The sequence below is a fragment of the Spermophilus citellus genome (assembly GCF_964194105.1).
Source record: "Spermophilus citellus genome assembly, chromosome: 3".
NCBI classification, from domain to species: domain Eukaryota; kingdom Metazoa; phylum Chordata; class Mammalia; order Rodentia; family Sciuridae; genus Spermophilus; species Spermophilus citellus.
The window spans coordinates 80,680,506-80,695,945 of NC_138184.1; the positions used below are offsets into that span (position 1 = coordinate 80,680,506).

The window sequence follows — 15,440 nt, forward strand, 5'->3', positions numbered from 1 at the left end:
CATATTTTCTTCCTGACATTAAAAGTGTCACTTTTAGTATTGGAGATATAGTTCAGTGGTAGAGTGCTTGCCTAGCATGCATGAGGCCCTGGGTACAAACCCCAGTGCCACCAAAAAACAAAACAAAACAAACAAAGTCTCTTTCACGTTAAATCCAGGTATAAACATTGAAATGCTTTAAAAACAGAATGAAGATATGATAAATATTAGCAATATAAAAAGAATAATGCAACTTGAGAAAATTAGGAATAGGAAATTATAAGTACACTAATTTTTCTCTCTGAGAGTAGATGACCAATAATATTTATCAAATAGAAATATGTAGTTTAAAAAAAAGTAACTACATATAAAATACATATTTATACATACACTACATACACATACATATTTTTTGTAATCTTTTCTCCCCTTAACTTTGGAGGATCTTTTAGTAACAGATAATTCTTTTCATGAAGAGATTATAACTAAAGTTAAGCAGATATTTTAATTCAGTCTCTTCTAATTCTGTTAAATTCAAATGTATTATAATTTCACAGATTATACTTAAAATTAGCAGGTACAGTCAGATTTCCAAGCAGAATTATTTCTAGATAGCCATTGTTCTGAGAGAAAGAGGGAGGGATGATCTCTAAAATGATATTTCCATAATTTTACAATATTTATTTTTGGATGATGGAATTTAGAGTGATTTATTTGTATTTTCTTTTATGCAGTTTTTTTATATTATTTGAATCTTTATTTTCAGAAACAACTAAAGTATTCTTTTTCTACAACTTTTCTTTCATATTATTTATTGATAGTTATCAAAGAAAACACAATTTACCTTTGAAAAGCCTTTTTGTGACATAAACATGTATATATGTACATATAAAAATACATATTTATACATACACTACATATACATATATTTTTAAATAGTGAAGCACTGGTATATAGTATTTAAACTAAAGTATTCTTTTAAGGGGGTCTCAGTTCCTTTTAATTGTAGGGGTTTAGAAAACCATGAGTAAGTGGGATTGTTGGCAAAGAAGATGATCAAAGGCATAGAGATGGAAAATGCGTAGCATGAGGCCAGAATTAAACCTCAGAATACAAGCAGGAACCCAGCTATACAAGGCCAGACTTTATCCAAGAGGCAGTAAGGTATTTTTAACATGTCAAGTGTCTTCACTTTCAAAAGCTTTAAACAGGTAAGGGTTTAATTATTTCATGTAATATGAAGCCCAGGATAGTAGGTAAAGGAGTGCAGGTCTCTGGGCAGCTCAGCACTGTCACCGTTAACCTAAGCATTCCACCATCCCTAGCATGTGGCTTTTATCTTCCTTGTCACCAAATGACTGCTACATGTCTAGAACTCAAGTCTTTAGTCTAGGCAAGAATTACGGGAAAAGACAAAGGGTAAAACCTCTTCTTATGTGCCTTGACTTTTTATTCTAGAAAACAAAACCTTCCTCATCAGCTTCTGCCTGTGTGTCATTGGCCACACTTGTGATCTCTGACTACAAGGAAGGGGTGGGGGCAGTTATTTCCCCTCCTCAGAGAGGCTTTCCCCTCATTTCTGCTTTTATATCTGCATGGGGAAATGAAGTTGCCAGAAATCTGACCTCTAGATAGACTGAACAGCTGCCATATTTTCAAGCATATATAATGTGACCCCAGGAGCAGAAAACAAAATATGCACAACTCTGTTTTACAAAAGATAGTGTGTGGTAGAGAGGAGGATCGAGGCAAATTATCAGCAAGAATAGGCTCTGCTTTGCTCTGCTCTTGCTTATTATATTGTTTCAGGTTTGAAAGGTACAAACCTCTCTGTTACTATTGAAGTTCTAGTAATTTTTGTTACTTATGTGATAAAGTAAACCTCAGGAGATAAGAAGGACTGGCAAGGATGTGGAGAAAAGGGAAGCCTTGTTCACTATTGGTGGGAATGTAGATTGATGGAACAGCACGGAGGTTCCTCAAAAAATTAAAAGTAGAACTGCCGTATCATCCAGCAATTTGTCTTCCGGTTCTATACCTAAAGGAAATGAAATCATATCTGGTAAAGATATGTACAGCCCCACGTTCCTCTCAGCATGAGCCACAATAGCCCAAATCAGGAAACAGCTTAAGCGTCCATCAGTGGATGAAAGAATAAAGAAACTGTGGTGTGTACACACACACACACACACAAAAAAAAAAAAAAAAAAAAAAAAACACATACACATACACATTTTTCAGCCTTAACAAAGGAGAGCCTACTATTCGCAACAACATAGATGAATCTAGAGAACATCATGCTAAGGGTAAAAAGAAAGCCAGATACAAAAAGAAAAATGCTGCAGGAATTCTCTTAAGCATAGAATCTAAATAAAAGAAATGTTTTGTAGAAACAGAGTAGAAAAGTGGTTGCAGGGCTGGAGAATGGGGAGATGAGATCAAAAGTTACAAACTTGCAGTTAATTTTGTGTAGAGAGCCAAAGTGCAACATTAAGACTATAGATGATAATACTGTTTTATAATTTCATCCTGGAAATTTGCTCAGGCAGTAGATTTAAGGTACTTTGCTGCACACAAAACACACAAAGTGATGTGAGGTGGATGGACATGCTCATTGACTTCACTGTCGTTATCATTTTGCTGTGTCTATGTATACCAAAACACCTCTTTGCATGTCTTAAATCTGTATAACAAAAAGAAGACTTCTTATACAAACTCTCAGTCAAAATCTACAAAATGGAGCTTGAGGAAGAAGACAAAAGCACACTTATCTCTACATGAGATTTATGGGAGGGTACCTGACATGAAAATCATATCTGGTTATTTCTGCAAAATCCATCATCTTGTTTTATACTTCTCTGTTTACTTTTATACCATCATCTTGTACCTAAAAATGTTTCTTCATTATCGGTTTCTTTTTTCTCCTCCCTCAATCAGCATGACTTTGTTCGCCGAGAACGGCCACCGCGTGTCCTCATTGACCTCATACAGAGAACAAAAGATGCTGTGCGCGAGCTCGATAACCTCCAGTACCGGAAAATGAAAAAGATCCTTTTCCAAGAGACACGAAATGGACCCTTGAACGAGTCCCAGGAGGATGAAGAAGTAGGTTCAGTTTATTCCAGTGGGCAAAGCACCTACTATGTGCAAAAGTTCTGGGCTGGGCACTGTGAGAAAGACTTTCAAAGATAAAAATGCTCCCTTAAGAGACATTCGGGGTTGCAGAAGAAACCATCTTAAAAGAACTCTTCTGAAGGCCATCTAGGGAAAGTGCTGAAGAGTGTATCAGCCTGCCTTTGTGGGATGGGATGGGTCTGCTGAAGGGAATTCATGGAGGTTCCTCTAGCACCTGACGTGGGTGGGTTTTGACAGATAGGCTTAGGCCACCTTAGACTCAGGGGAGGAGGTGTTATAAGCAGAGCAGTTCTCTGCAGCTCAGCAGTGTCACCCTAAGCAAGTGTCCCTCTTCCACCATCCTTAGCATGAGGTTTTTATCTTCTTGAGCTTTAGGAGGATTATCCTGGCAACCTGGGCCCCACCTAGATAGCAATCCTTGCCAGAGGTAGTAAGGACAGTGACAATGGGAATGGAGGAGGGGGAGGAGCACATCGCAGAGATAGATTTGCCAACACATGGCCTCTCACTGAAACTGACAGTGACAGATGAGGAGTTTAAGGTGACTCTAAGAACTTGAGCCCAACTATTTAAGAGGATGTTAATACCAAGAATGGACAATAAGAACCAAGGAGAAAGAGTAGGTTTAGAGCTAGGCTTGGTGGCGCTTGCCTGTCATCCCAATGACTCGGGAGGCTGAGGCAGGAGGATTGCAGGTTCAAAGCCAGCCTCAGCAATGGCGAGGCACTAAGCAACTCACTGAGACCCTGTCTCTAATAAAATACAAAAAGGGCTGGGGATGTGGCTCAGTGGTCGAGTGCCCCTGAGTTCAGTCCCTGGTACCAAAATAAAAATTAAAATTAAAAAAAAAAAAAAGAGTGGGTTTAGAATGACTTCATCGTGGTGCCTAATGAGTTTAAGGCCCCAGCATCATATACTACTGACATGGTATATAGAGGAAGTTCTCAAAGGAGAGGCAGCTCCTGGTTTTCCTGAAAAGAACTGCTCAAAGGCCAAAGTGGTGACGGTTGGGACACATGAACAGTAATGTCCAGCAGATGCTTGGGGTATACGAACCTGGAGCACAAGAAAGAGGTCTGGGAAAGGGGGGAGCAGGCTGGGCATCAAGAGCAGTCAGATGGCAGTGAATCACAGGCTTGAGTGGAGAATGGAAAGAGGGCCTGTGTCACGGGAAATAAAGGCATTGCAGACCTCTTCTGAAAAAAAAAAAATTCAGAAGATCTGAGATGGGATGCTGTCAGATGCCAGAGAGGTCAGGATAAACAAGGAGATATATTTTACACACACACACACACACATATATATATATATAACCAGGCTTTACAATTAGGGCATCCTTGATGACCTTAATAAAAGCAATTTTACAGGACTAGGTAGGACACATTGTAGATTAGGAATAAATGAGAGGTGAGAAAAAGTGGAGACAGCAAAAGTCCATCATCTTAAGAGTCAGAAGTTTGGCTAAGAAGATCAGTATGAAGTAGTCAGCATGTAGAAGGTTCGTAAGTGTGGGGCAGGCCTCAGGTACAGAGGACGTGGAGCCAGGACAGAGGCATTGAAGGTGAAGGAAGGAGATGCAGTTTAAAAAGTGGGATGGGTTGAAACGAGTGCATTGCTGCAAGAATTAGCCTTGAACAACAAGAAGGACCCTGCTGGGCACGGTGGTGCACACCTCTAATCCCAGCGACTCAGGAGGCAGGAGGATCATAAGTTCAAGGCCAACCTCAGCAACTTTAGGAACACCCTGCGTCAAAATAAAAACTAAAAAGAGCTGAGGAGGTAGCTCAGTGGTAGAGCACTTATCTAGCATTTGTGAGGCCTGAGTTCAATTAAAGAAAGAGAGAAAGAAAGAACTCCTTTACCTCTAAAACTAAATAAAAGGGAAGGAAGGATGAATGAATTTAGCTTTTTAATATATAAAAAAATTAACTTATTTTACCAATAATCATAAAAATAAAACCCAGAAAATGACATTTGAGCTATACAAATCTCTTGTTTACATACATAGAAATGATCCCCTTTAATTGGGAAAATAAATCTATTAAAAATTTATTATCTATCATTTTTTATTACCCTGTGATTCCTTATATTGCCATGACTAAGTAACAATTCATTAAAGTTATATGTGTACAGTGTGGTTCTATGAAAAGAAAGTTTATTTGTAGCCAAGTTCACTTAATTACATTATTTAATCTTATATCAAAAGATATGCCACTCTGATAGATAAATTATATGTTCAGATTATTTTATCACTTTTCAAATAGTAGTCTTTGGACCAGTAGTGATAAATATCAATATTATTTAACAGATATGTTTAATAAGATTACAGAGGTAAGCATGATAGGATTGCTTAAGGGAGGCAGAATTTAATTACCTGTCTAGGACAGTAGAATTAATATCCCTGCTTAGATATAAAGTTACTCAATAATGACTTGCAGAGGAGCATATTGCTTGTCACATTGCTGAAAAACTCTTTCCACTCTACTTCAGTTTCAGATGACCACTGCCCTATTTGCAGATGTCCTACGTGTTTGGTGGCCAGCAGTCTCTCTCTAGCACCATGATGTTCCAAAGATCTCTTACAGACCCAGAGAGATTCTGCTTAGTGTAGCAATCTGATGACAGCAGATGTGTGTGACAGGGGAAAACCCGGGGATGGAAGCCTTTGGAATCTTCTATCCCATGTCTACAATAGCCCCCGGGGAAAGCGTAGAGTGAATTTGAAATGTCTGGAAAAGCGACCTGGTGCATACCTGTAATCCCAGCGACTCAGGAGGCTGAGGCAGGAGGATTGAAAGTTTGAGGCCAGCCTCAGCAATTAGCAAGACCCTGTTTGAAAAAAATAAAATAAAAAGGTTGAGGATGTTGCTCCATGGTAAAGCGCCCCTGGGTTCAGCACCCTCCCAAAAAAGATACATGAAAATGGTGGGAGACTAATGGAACCAAGACCCAGAGTGTTTATCTTTGGAGACTGGCAGAAAAGCGAGTTGGCACTGCAGGATGGAGCATGCTTCAGAGCTTAGTCATGGATTTCAGCTTGGTCTACAGTTATTTTTTTTTTTAACCCTGATGCCCCATTTTTATAGGACAACGAACATGGGACCAATATGAACAGGGAAGTGGACAGCCTGGGCAGCAACCACTCCATCCCAAGCATGTCGGTGAGCACTGGCAGCCAGAGCAGCAGTGTGAACAGCATGCAGGAGGTCATGGATGAGAGCAGCTCGGAACTCGTCATGATGCACGAGGAGGACAGCACAGTGAATTCCAGTTCCTCTGTGCTGCACAAGAAGGTGGGTTTCCTGGGAGTGTCCTCTGCACCGGCTTTATCACTCACACAAAAGTGGCTCAGACACCAGGCTTGTCTGGTCAGTTCCCTTTTGCAACTGAAATGTGGGGCTAAACCTAGCACTTGAGAGTCTTCTGACAGTAAAAGGATACTCAAGGACTATGTGGGCTCTGTCTCTGCTATTTCTACCTCTTCCTCTCTTACTGCTCTGATGTCCACCAGCATCAATAAATAAAGGAAAATAAATCCATAACTCTAAACATTAACAAATCCAGGACGTCCTTTCGCTAAACCAGTGACCTTCCTGCCGCATACCATCAAAGCTTCCTAGGTATGACCTGTTGGTGGTGCCCCAGGCCATCTGTTTTAAAAAGGGTTCTACTCTTCTGTTTCTTGGATTTATTACTTATATTTCTAAGGCTAGCTTCCTGCCGGCTTAAGTATTCTGACTTTGGAACAAATATTTCTGTTTTTTTAATTTTGGTTTACATTCCCAATTAAATAGTCTCCTTTTGTATGAGTGTTTTAAAGGTGACATTCTTTTTTTAATATATTTATTTAGTTGTATATGAACACAAGTATCTTTATTTATTTTTATGTGGCACTGAGGATTGAACCCAGTTCCTCACACCTGCGAGGCAAGCGCTTTATCACTGAGCTACAGCCTCAGCCCCAAAGATGACATTCTTTATGAAAAAAATATTTTTAAATTTTAAGCATATTTCAAAGCAGTTCTGTATAGTATTTTATAGAATTGTCAATAATTAACTAAATTCTCCAACAGTGTTTTGAGAGACTTTTTGGGTAAGCAGCCTATAGTATGGTATTATAGAAAAGGATCTCTTGTAACTTTTTTCTTGTTAGGGATACGTGAGGAATGTATATACTTGTTTTAATGAATTGCAATGATCATTCTAATTCCATGAAAAAAACATGTTTAATGTTATTTTTTCACTTAGACTTTTCTCATTTCTGCTTTTTTCTTGGGATTAAAAGGAAACTGGGGAAGGGTAGAGGGCAGGAGGGAGGACAATGGTGCCTGGTCATGAACAGTGGAGGGATGCATGTTTATTTTCTAGAACTGATAATCGTTTACTCAACAAATACAGGTGGGAACCTTTACTGTGTGCAAGGAACCATGGTAGACCTACGTATACAGGGAAGGCAAAATAGTTAAGGCGTCTTCATGGAGCTTGTCATCTGTGGGGGAGATAAAACAAATAATCCCACGAAGAACAATATAACATTTTTAAGAAATTTGCAAGTGGAATGTATCTTTTTACTCCAGAACCTCTCAGATAGAACCCCAGATTGGGAAAAGATACTCCTGGTGTGGTAACGAGATAGAAGGCCCTGGCCTGGAATTCTTTGGGGATTTTAATTTTAATTTTAGCATGCTACTATAGAGCTACCTTGTGATAATGCAGCTTTTTCAATACTTTCTCTCTTCTGATCACTGAAGAAGAATAGGTACACTTTATCATCGGAGATAGTACACAGTTGCATTTGATGCACACATACACCCCCAAAAAAGTAGGCCTTAATCTAGAGAGAAATACTGAAAAGCCTACCTGACAAGAAAATTTAATCTTGAACCTGAAAGACAAGCAGAAGCTAGCGACCTTGGGGGATACACTGGGCTAAGTCAGAAAGCAACAAGTCCAAAGGCCCTCAGACAAAAGGAGTACTGCATGTCCCCCGAAGAGGGGAAAGGCCCGAGACATTAAAGCCTGGGGAGTTGTGGTGGACAGCAAGCTGGGGGAGACAGCAGGGACCTGGATTATCAGGAACCACGGAAGTTTAAGGAAAGAAGTGATATCGGGAGTACAGAAAGCCTCTAGGCTCAGCATTGCCGCAGCTGCCATTGAACATGGGCAAGTAGTCATGTATTTGAGGAGTAGGAAAGGTTTCCTAGGTTGTTTCTGGAGGGAGCCATCATGGGCATTTACAGGTCTGGCTCTCTCCTTTCTGTTACCTGTGGAGCTCCATGAATACGGGGAGTCAAAGAAGGGCAAGTGGAATATATCTTTTTACTCCAGAACCTCTCAGATAGGACCCCAAATTGGGAAAAGATACCCCTGGTGAGGAACAAGAAAGAAGGCCCTGACCTGGAATTCTTTGGGGATTTTAATTTTAATTTTAGCATGCTATTATAGAGATACCTTGCGATAATGCAGCTCTTTCAATACTTTTCTCTCTCTGATGTGATCACTGAAGAAGAATAGGTACGCTTTATCATTGGAGATAGTACATAATTGCATTTGATACACACATACACCCAAAAAATGGTCAGGACGACTTTCATGTAACGTATTTCTATTTTATTATGAAATATATAAGGAAATTGTAGTTCCATGGAATTGAAACATTTGCAAATAAAAGGTTGAATGGGTTAACTTTGAAATACAAGTAGGCTAGAAAAATTTTCAATATAATATACAAAAACTTAATGTCAAATGTGCTTTCTGTGCATAGCATCTATTTAGTCCTACTACCTGAGCTTTTTAGTTTTTTAGTTGTAAATGGACATATTTATTTATTTTTATGTGGTGCTGAGGCTGAACCCAGTACCTCACCAATGCTAGGCAAGCGCTCTACCACTGAGCTACAGCCACAGCCCAAAAACACTTTATCTTTAAAAATAATAAAAGTGCAAAATTATTCAGAAAGTTTATATTTATTAATCTACTCAAGTTCCTAAAATTGGAGAACATAAATGAAATAGGATCTTAAACTCTCAGTAGAAAATTCCGTGTATCAGACTATAGGAATGAGGAAACTAGTTTCCGGTTCTTTCTGCCACTCCTAGTTGTATTTTATTTTGGACAAGTCCCAACCCTCTCTGGGCTTCAGTTTTCCCAACTAAGAAATTAAGATTTATTCTGCATGATTTCAGAGATTCGTTCTAGGTCTAGAATTCTGTGCTTCTATTCTTATAATCCTGAAAAAAGCAGTTCTCAACCACACCTCAGCTAGGACAACTATGCTTTGCTCTCTTCCATTTTCTACTTGGAGTCTATTAAATTTCCCTAGAAAGAAGGGATCTAGACGCCACTGGCCCAATCAGACCCTTCTCCACACAGATGGATGGCAGCTCCACTGTGTCACATGTAGGTGTGGGGAACACTGTGATCTAGGTTGGATTCTCCAGGAAGAAATGAGACAGCGTAGCCCTGCTAGATTTTCTTTAAATGAGGAAGTTTTCCTCAGAAAGCTAAGAGTCCTGTGTTTTCTGTCATATGTGGAAGGTAGAGAAAAAAAGTGGGAAAAGGTGTGTGGAGGGAGTATGTGGGGGGTCTTATGAAAATAGAAGGAAGATCAGTAGAGGGAGGGGAACAGGGGAGGGAAAGGGGAGGTGATGGGAAACAAACTGACCAAATTACATTGTCATACTGTGTGGATGTGCAAATACGTAACAACAAATTCCACCATTATGTGTAATCATACTGCACCAATTAAAAAGAAAAAATAGGAGCCAGGCACAGTAGCACAAGCCTATAATCCCAGCAAGTCCAGAGGCTGAGGTAGGAGGATTGCAAGTTGGAGGCCAGCCTGGCAATTTAGCAAGACCCTATCTCAGAATAAAAAATCAAAAGAGTTGGAGATGTGGTTCAGTGCTAGACCACCCCTGGGTTCAATTCCTAGTACCACAAAAATAAATAAAAGATGGAAGTTCCCCTTGGATGAACACCTGTGGGAGGGAGAGGACTGCAGTACGGGCTGAGATGCAGGTCTGCTGGACGCCTCCGTCCACCCCACAGTAAGCACTGGCTGGAGGAATGGCCAGGTCCAGATGCCACAGTCTCCATCAGTCATTGCACATGGGCAGCTGGAAAGGTTGTGCTCTTGGGCAAGTTTGCTCTGCAGCTGACATGATGCCTGAAGGGGCTGACAACCTAAGACCATTGCCACCAGCTCTCCATGCAGGTGGAGCAGGAAGATTTTCTTCAGGGAGTCTGGACAGAGCATATCTGAGTCTAGTCTAGTTTCTGACCAGGGGGGGAAAAAAAAAACTTATTTTATTTATTTATTATTTTAATTTTTGGTCCAGGGGATTGAACCCAGGGGCGCTCTACCACTGAGCTGTATCCCCATCCCTTTTTTAATTTTTCAGTTTTGAGAAAGGGTCTTGTTAAGCGGCTAATGCTGATCTTGAATTTACAATCCTCCTGTCCTAGCCTCCTGAATGACTGGAATTACAGGCATGTGTCTCTGTGCCTGGCCACAAAGGTTATTTTAGAAAGAAGTCAAGCAATATAATTTTTTTAAACATTGACCAGTTTTTCCTGGATTCATGCCCAAAATCTTAGAAAAGCCAATATATTATTAAATTGTCATACAATAAGCAATTTTCTAACCTTGATCTCATTATCCTGTTTTCTTTTTAATTTTGTCATAATATAAAATCATATTATTAATAATTTGTTTATTATCTCATGATTAGAATGTAAACTGTTGGGCAAGGACTATGCCTACTTTGTTCAGTGCTATATAGTGCTTGCCATGGTGTAGACACTCAGTAAATTAATTGTAAAATGAGTGAATGGGTGGATGGATTAATTACCAAATGCTAACCATCCTACCAATCTGGTTCTGGAACATAATTGATTAAAGGGTTAAATAGTCGTAAGTATGATCTCTATGGTTTGAAAGAATTATTTGTTCAATAATAATGCCCAAGACAATAAGAATATTCTTAATAAATACCAAAATATAAGAAGAGGGATGAGGAATTTTTTGTTTCTCTGATTGTTATACTCAAGCAGGTGTACACCAAGTTAGTTAATCATAGATGTAAAACAGATTACCATTTTATACAAGAAGTAACCTGACCTTCTGCTACCAGGGATTGAACCCAGGGGTACTCAACCACCGAGCTACATCCACAGCAATTTTTTTTTTTTCCTTTTTCATTTTGAGACAAGGTCTCACTCAATTGCTTAGGGCCTCACTAAGCTACAGAAGGGCCTTGAACTTGGCAATCCTCCTATCTCAACACCCCGCTTCCCATTGCTAGGATTAGAGGCCTGCGCCATGGTGCCCAGCTAATAAACTGACTTTTAGGCCACGTGTAACTAGTGCCCATGTTACTTGCAGTTAATTGCTCTGCGTCAGAATACTGATGCCCTTTGTGCTGTGGATGTGGCTCAAGCGGTAGCGCGCTCGCCTGGCATGCGTGCGGCCCGGTTCGATCCTCAGCATCACATACAAACAAAGATGTTGTGTCCGCCGATAACTAAAAAAAATAAATAAATAAATATTAAAATTCTCTCCCTCTCTCTCTCTCTCAAAAAAAAAAAAAAAGTTAAAAAAAAAAAGAATACAGATGCCCTGATTTAGCAGGACAGGTCTGCTATCAAGGCTCACCCTCATTTTAAAGCAGGATGCTGAAAATTTACCATCGGCATCAGATTTTCAGGTTACCTGGCTCTCTCCCTATTGCTTACCTCCACTCTAGTCTTTCCCAGCCCCTAGAGAGATCCTAAGCTAATCTTTTTGAGCAAAATTGATTTGATAAGTCTAAAAGTATATTCTGACAAAACAGACTTTAAGTTCTTATTCCACTTCCTCTCCCTAGTTTTCAGTAGCAGAAATGCCACCTGTCCCTGAACTGGTAGCCCCTCGAGGACACCTCTCTTCACCTCCAGCACTCAGTCATACAGGAAGCATTCAGTATGTGTTCTGTGAACTCTTTTGGTGATGGTGATGGTGGTGGTGATAGTCCATTTGCTCAGGGTCTGTTTAAGCCGCAGAGCTGGACTCAGACTTGGGATCCTCCTGCCCCAGCCTCCCAGGTGCACATGACCACACCCAGCCAAAGGAAGACTCTTAGGTACACAACTTCATATCTCAAATCTTGATTCTTCGTAGTGACTCCAGAACAAACTTCAAATCCAATTTAGTTTCTCTGCCATCATCTCACATGCTTCTGGATCTCCTCCCTACTGCTTGCAATCACTGCATGCATAGCAGTAGCAAATGACCTTTAACCTTGTCCTACATGATAAAATCTATTTTTTTTTAATTTTGTGAATTAAAAGGTGTACTTAGAGGCTGGAAACATAGCTCAGTGCTGGAGCACTTGCTTGTCATGCACGAGCCCCTGAGTTCCATCCCCAGCCCCCCCAAAACAAACAAAAAACCAGGCAGATTTGCATTTTGTTGAAGTCTAAAAGCACCGCTTTTGCCTGATGTTTCCTTCTGTTCTACAGATCATGAGGGGTCAGTATCTTAAAGGCATTGTTCTTCAATCAGTGTTATTTCAGGTATGATTAAATTCAAACACAATGGCCCTTTTTTAATGGGAATTACTTATGGAAAATATTTTTAATCATTCTTTTCAGTTGTTTCTCCCCTCTTCTTAAAAAAAAAGAAAATAAAACAGCTTTCACCATTTTTGTAGGAGGAAAAAAAAGAAGAAGAAATGTCCTTGGGGGATAGGATGTTCTGGTTTAATTTTCACTTGCTCTGGTGGCCTCTCCTGTTATTTTGCTGAACAGAGAGGCAAGTTCTCTGACTCTTGGACTCACATTTGGCAAAGTAAAAGTAATTTAACGGGGCTGGGGTTGTGGCTCAGTGGCAGAGCACTGCCTCTCACACGTGAGGCACTGGGTTCGATCCTCAGCACCACATAAAAATATTGTGCTCATGTATAACTAAAAAAATATTTTTTAAAGAAATTTAAGTAATTTAATGTGTGAATGTCCAAAGCAGCCACCCCTCCCTCTAGTCACATCTTCGCCCTCATCTCCTTGTCATCCTTCCTCCCTGACTGTCTTTCCATCGTCTGTTCCCCACACTCCAGCCCCAGGTCCTGATAACTGTACCTGCTTCAACCATCAGGAATGGATTTGAAAGGAATAAAACAAAGGAGAGATGGTGGGGTCTACCAGTCCCTTTTCTGCAGCATAAAAAGTGTGGGAGTCTATAGAGGCCTTCACATCATGGGATAAAAGCCATTTTTAGACACACACACACGCACGCACCTACCCCAGAAAGGTGTGCTCATGTGTGCTTGTGTGTGTGTATGTGTATGTAACTATTTTATGACTTTCTTAGAGTACAGAGTGGCAGGTTTTATGAAATACAAATTTGAATTCTGTTAAATAATCCAAGAGAAAATGTCATTTTCTCAAAAATCTCCTCAAAGCTCTATTCTGAGCTTGTTTATTCAGCAAACATTTACTGAATGCCTACTAAGTATCAAGCACTGTGCCCGGTGCTGGGGAGACTGAGATGTTTCAAATCACATTTGCTCTGCCTTCAAAAAGCTCACCCTCTCACGCAGAGCCAGACAAGTGAGTATGATGAGCGTTGTGATAAAGGAAGACCCCAAACATACTGGAGCCCTCAGAAACGGCTTACAGGCCAAGTTCAAGGTAGCATAAACTCTAGGCAGGTGATTGCACCATGAATCTGCATCTCAGATGTGTAATACCAGATGCTTAGTGGGGACCTCTAGATAAGAGCAAAAACCCATTGTCCCGGGCATGAGAATAAAGTTTATGTCTCCTAGTTCATATTTTTCACTATATCGTAAAATATTCTTTCCACTAAAGATTTTGAACAAACATTACAACATTTTTTTAATCTGTGGAAATTTATTTTTTATCACGGAAGAGTGTTGTAATTTATCAGGTTAGCACACATTGACTTAAAGCAGATCCCTAATCATATTGGAAATTCAAGGAACTATCTTATTGGTTCCTGGATGGTAATGGTTTAAGGTTAAATTATACCCAAGCCATATATTTGATCTTGGTAAAGTAGAATGTGATATTTCTTCTTCATCTCCTGAAATAATTCTTCAGAGTTAATGTTGGCCCTCTCATCTTCATTGGCAAATAATCTGCATATGCTGCCTAACTGCATAAATTAGCAAATTGATCCTTTCCATCATGAATCTTAAAATGTGTGCAGTTCAGAGCTAGATACAGTGGCACACACCTGTAATCCCAACTTCTCTGGAGCTGAGGCAGAAGGAGCCAAGTTTAAGGCCAGCCTGGGCAAGTTAATGAGACTTTGTCACAAAACAAAAAAATAAAAAGTGCTGAGGATGTAGCTCAGTGGTGGAACACCGCTGGGTTCAATCTGCAGTACCAGGAAAAAAAAGTGTGCAGTTCAGAAATTCTGGGAGCGGAGTACAGTGGTCATTTTCAAAGGGACTGTTGCCTGATGGGACAGTGTAACAAACAATATTTAATTTGTTTGGGCCTACTTCTCAAATCACATTATCCTCTTTTTAAAATTGGTTCATTAAGGTCTGGGGCTATAGCTCAGTGGTAGAGCGCTTGCCTAGTACATGTGAGGTACTGTGTTTGATTCTCAGCACCACATAAAAATAAAGATATTGTGTCCATCTACAACTAAGAAAACATTTTTTTTAAATTGCTTCATCAAGTTACCTTTGGAGTTTTGAATGTATTTTATACAGTGAAATTGAGTATTTTTAAAAATTTATTACCTGAGGCTGGGGATATAGTTCAGTGGTAAAACAAGTCCAAGGCCCTGGATTTGATTCCAACAATACACACACACATGCACACACATGAAAACGTAGCGTGCGCACACACACTTTCTAATTCACTCAAAGTGGGTATCTACTGTTAGGCTAAAGTGTTACCTCATTTCATTGCCTTTTGCATAATATTTGAAGACTTTTAATTTCTGATAGAAAACTGCCCTGGAAAACTAAGAATTCTTTTATAAAAGAAAAAAAAATTAGGAAGAAGCAAGGAATTATGCCATTATCATTAATCATTATATTTAAAGTAGATTAAAATTTTGGACCTGTTTTTTAGCTACCTTCTAAAATAGCATTGTTTGTAAAATATATCTTAGTGGGTAATTTCATTACACATGTATCAACTAAAACAACGTGATTTTGAATTTCTAACTTTTCCGCTGTATTCCAATTTCTTTATGTTTAAAAAACTTACAAAATATAGCATGGCTTTTAATTTGATAATCAGGGTTCTAACCCCAAAATACTGATTTCTATTAGAAATGAAACAAACTGGGGCTAGGGATGTGGCTC

At 39.5% G+C, this 15,440-nt stretch overlaps 1 protein-coding gene across 5 annotated transcripts in view; it reads left to right on the plus strand.

Moving 5' to 3' along the window:
* Nucleotides 1-15,440, plus strand: part of TAOK3 (TAO kinase 3) — a 190,015-nt gene that overhangs the window by 138,679 nt on the left and 35,896 nt on the right. For all 5 annotated transcript variants that reach the window (XM_081287950.1, XM_081287948.1, XM_081287951.1 and 2 more), the window contains 2 exons: nucleotides 2,917-3,084; nucleotides 6,201-6,407. In XM_081287950.1, the coding sequence (XP_081144076.1) occupies nucleotides 2,917-3,084; nucleotides 6,201-6,407 (375 nt within the window). The remainder of the gene's footprint in view (nucleotides 1-2,916; nucleotides 3,085-6,200; nucleotides 6,408-15,440) is intronic.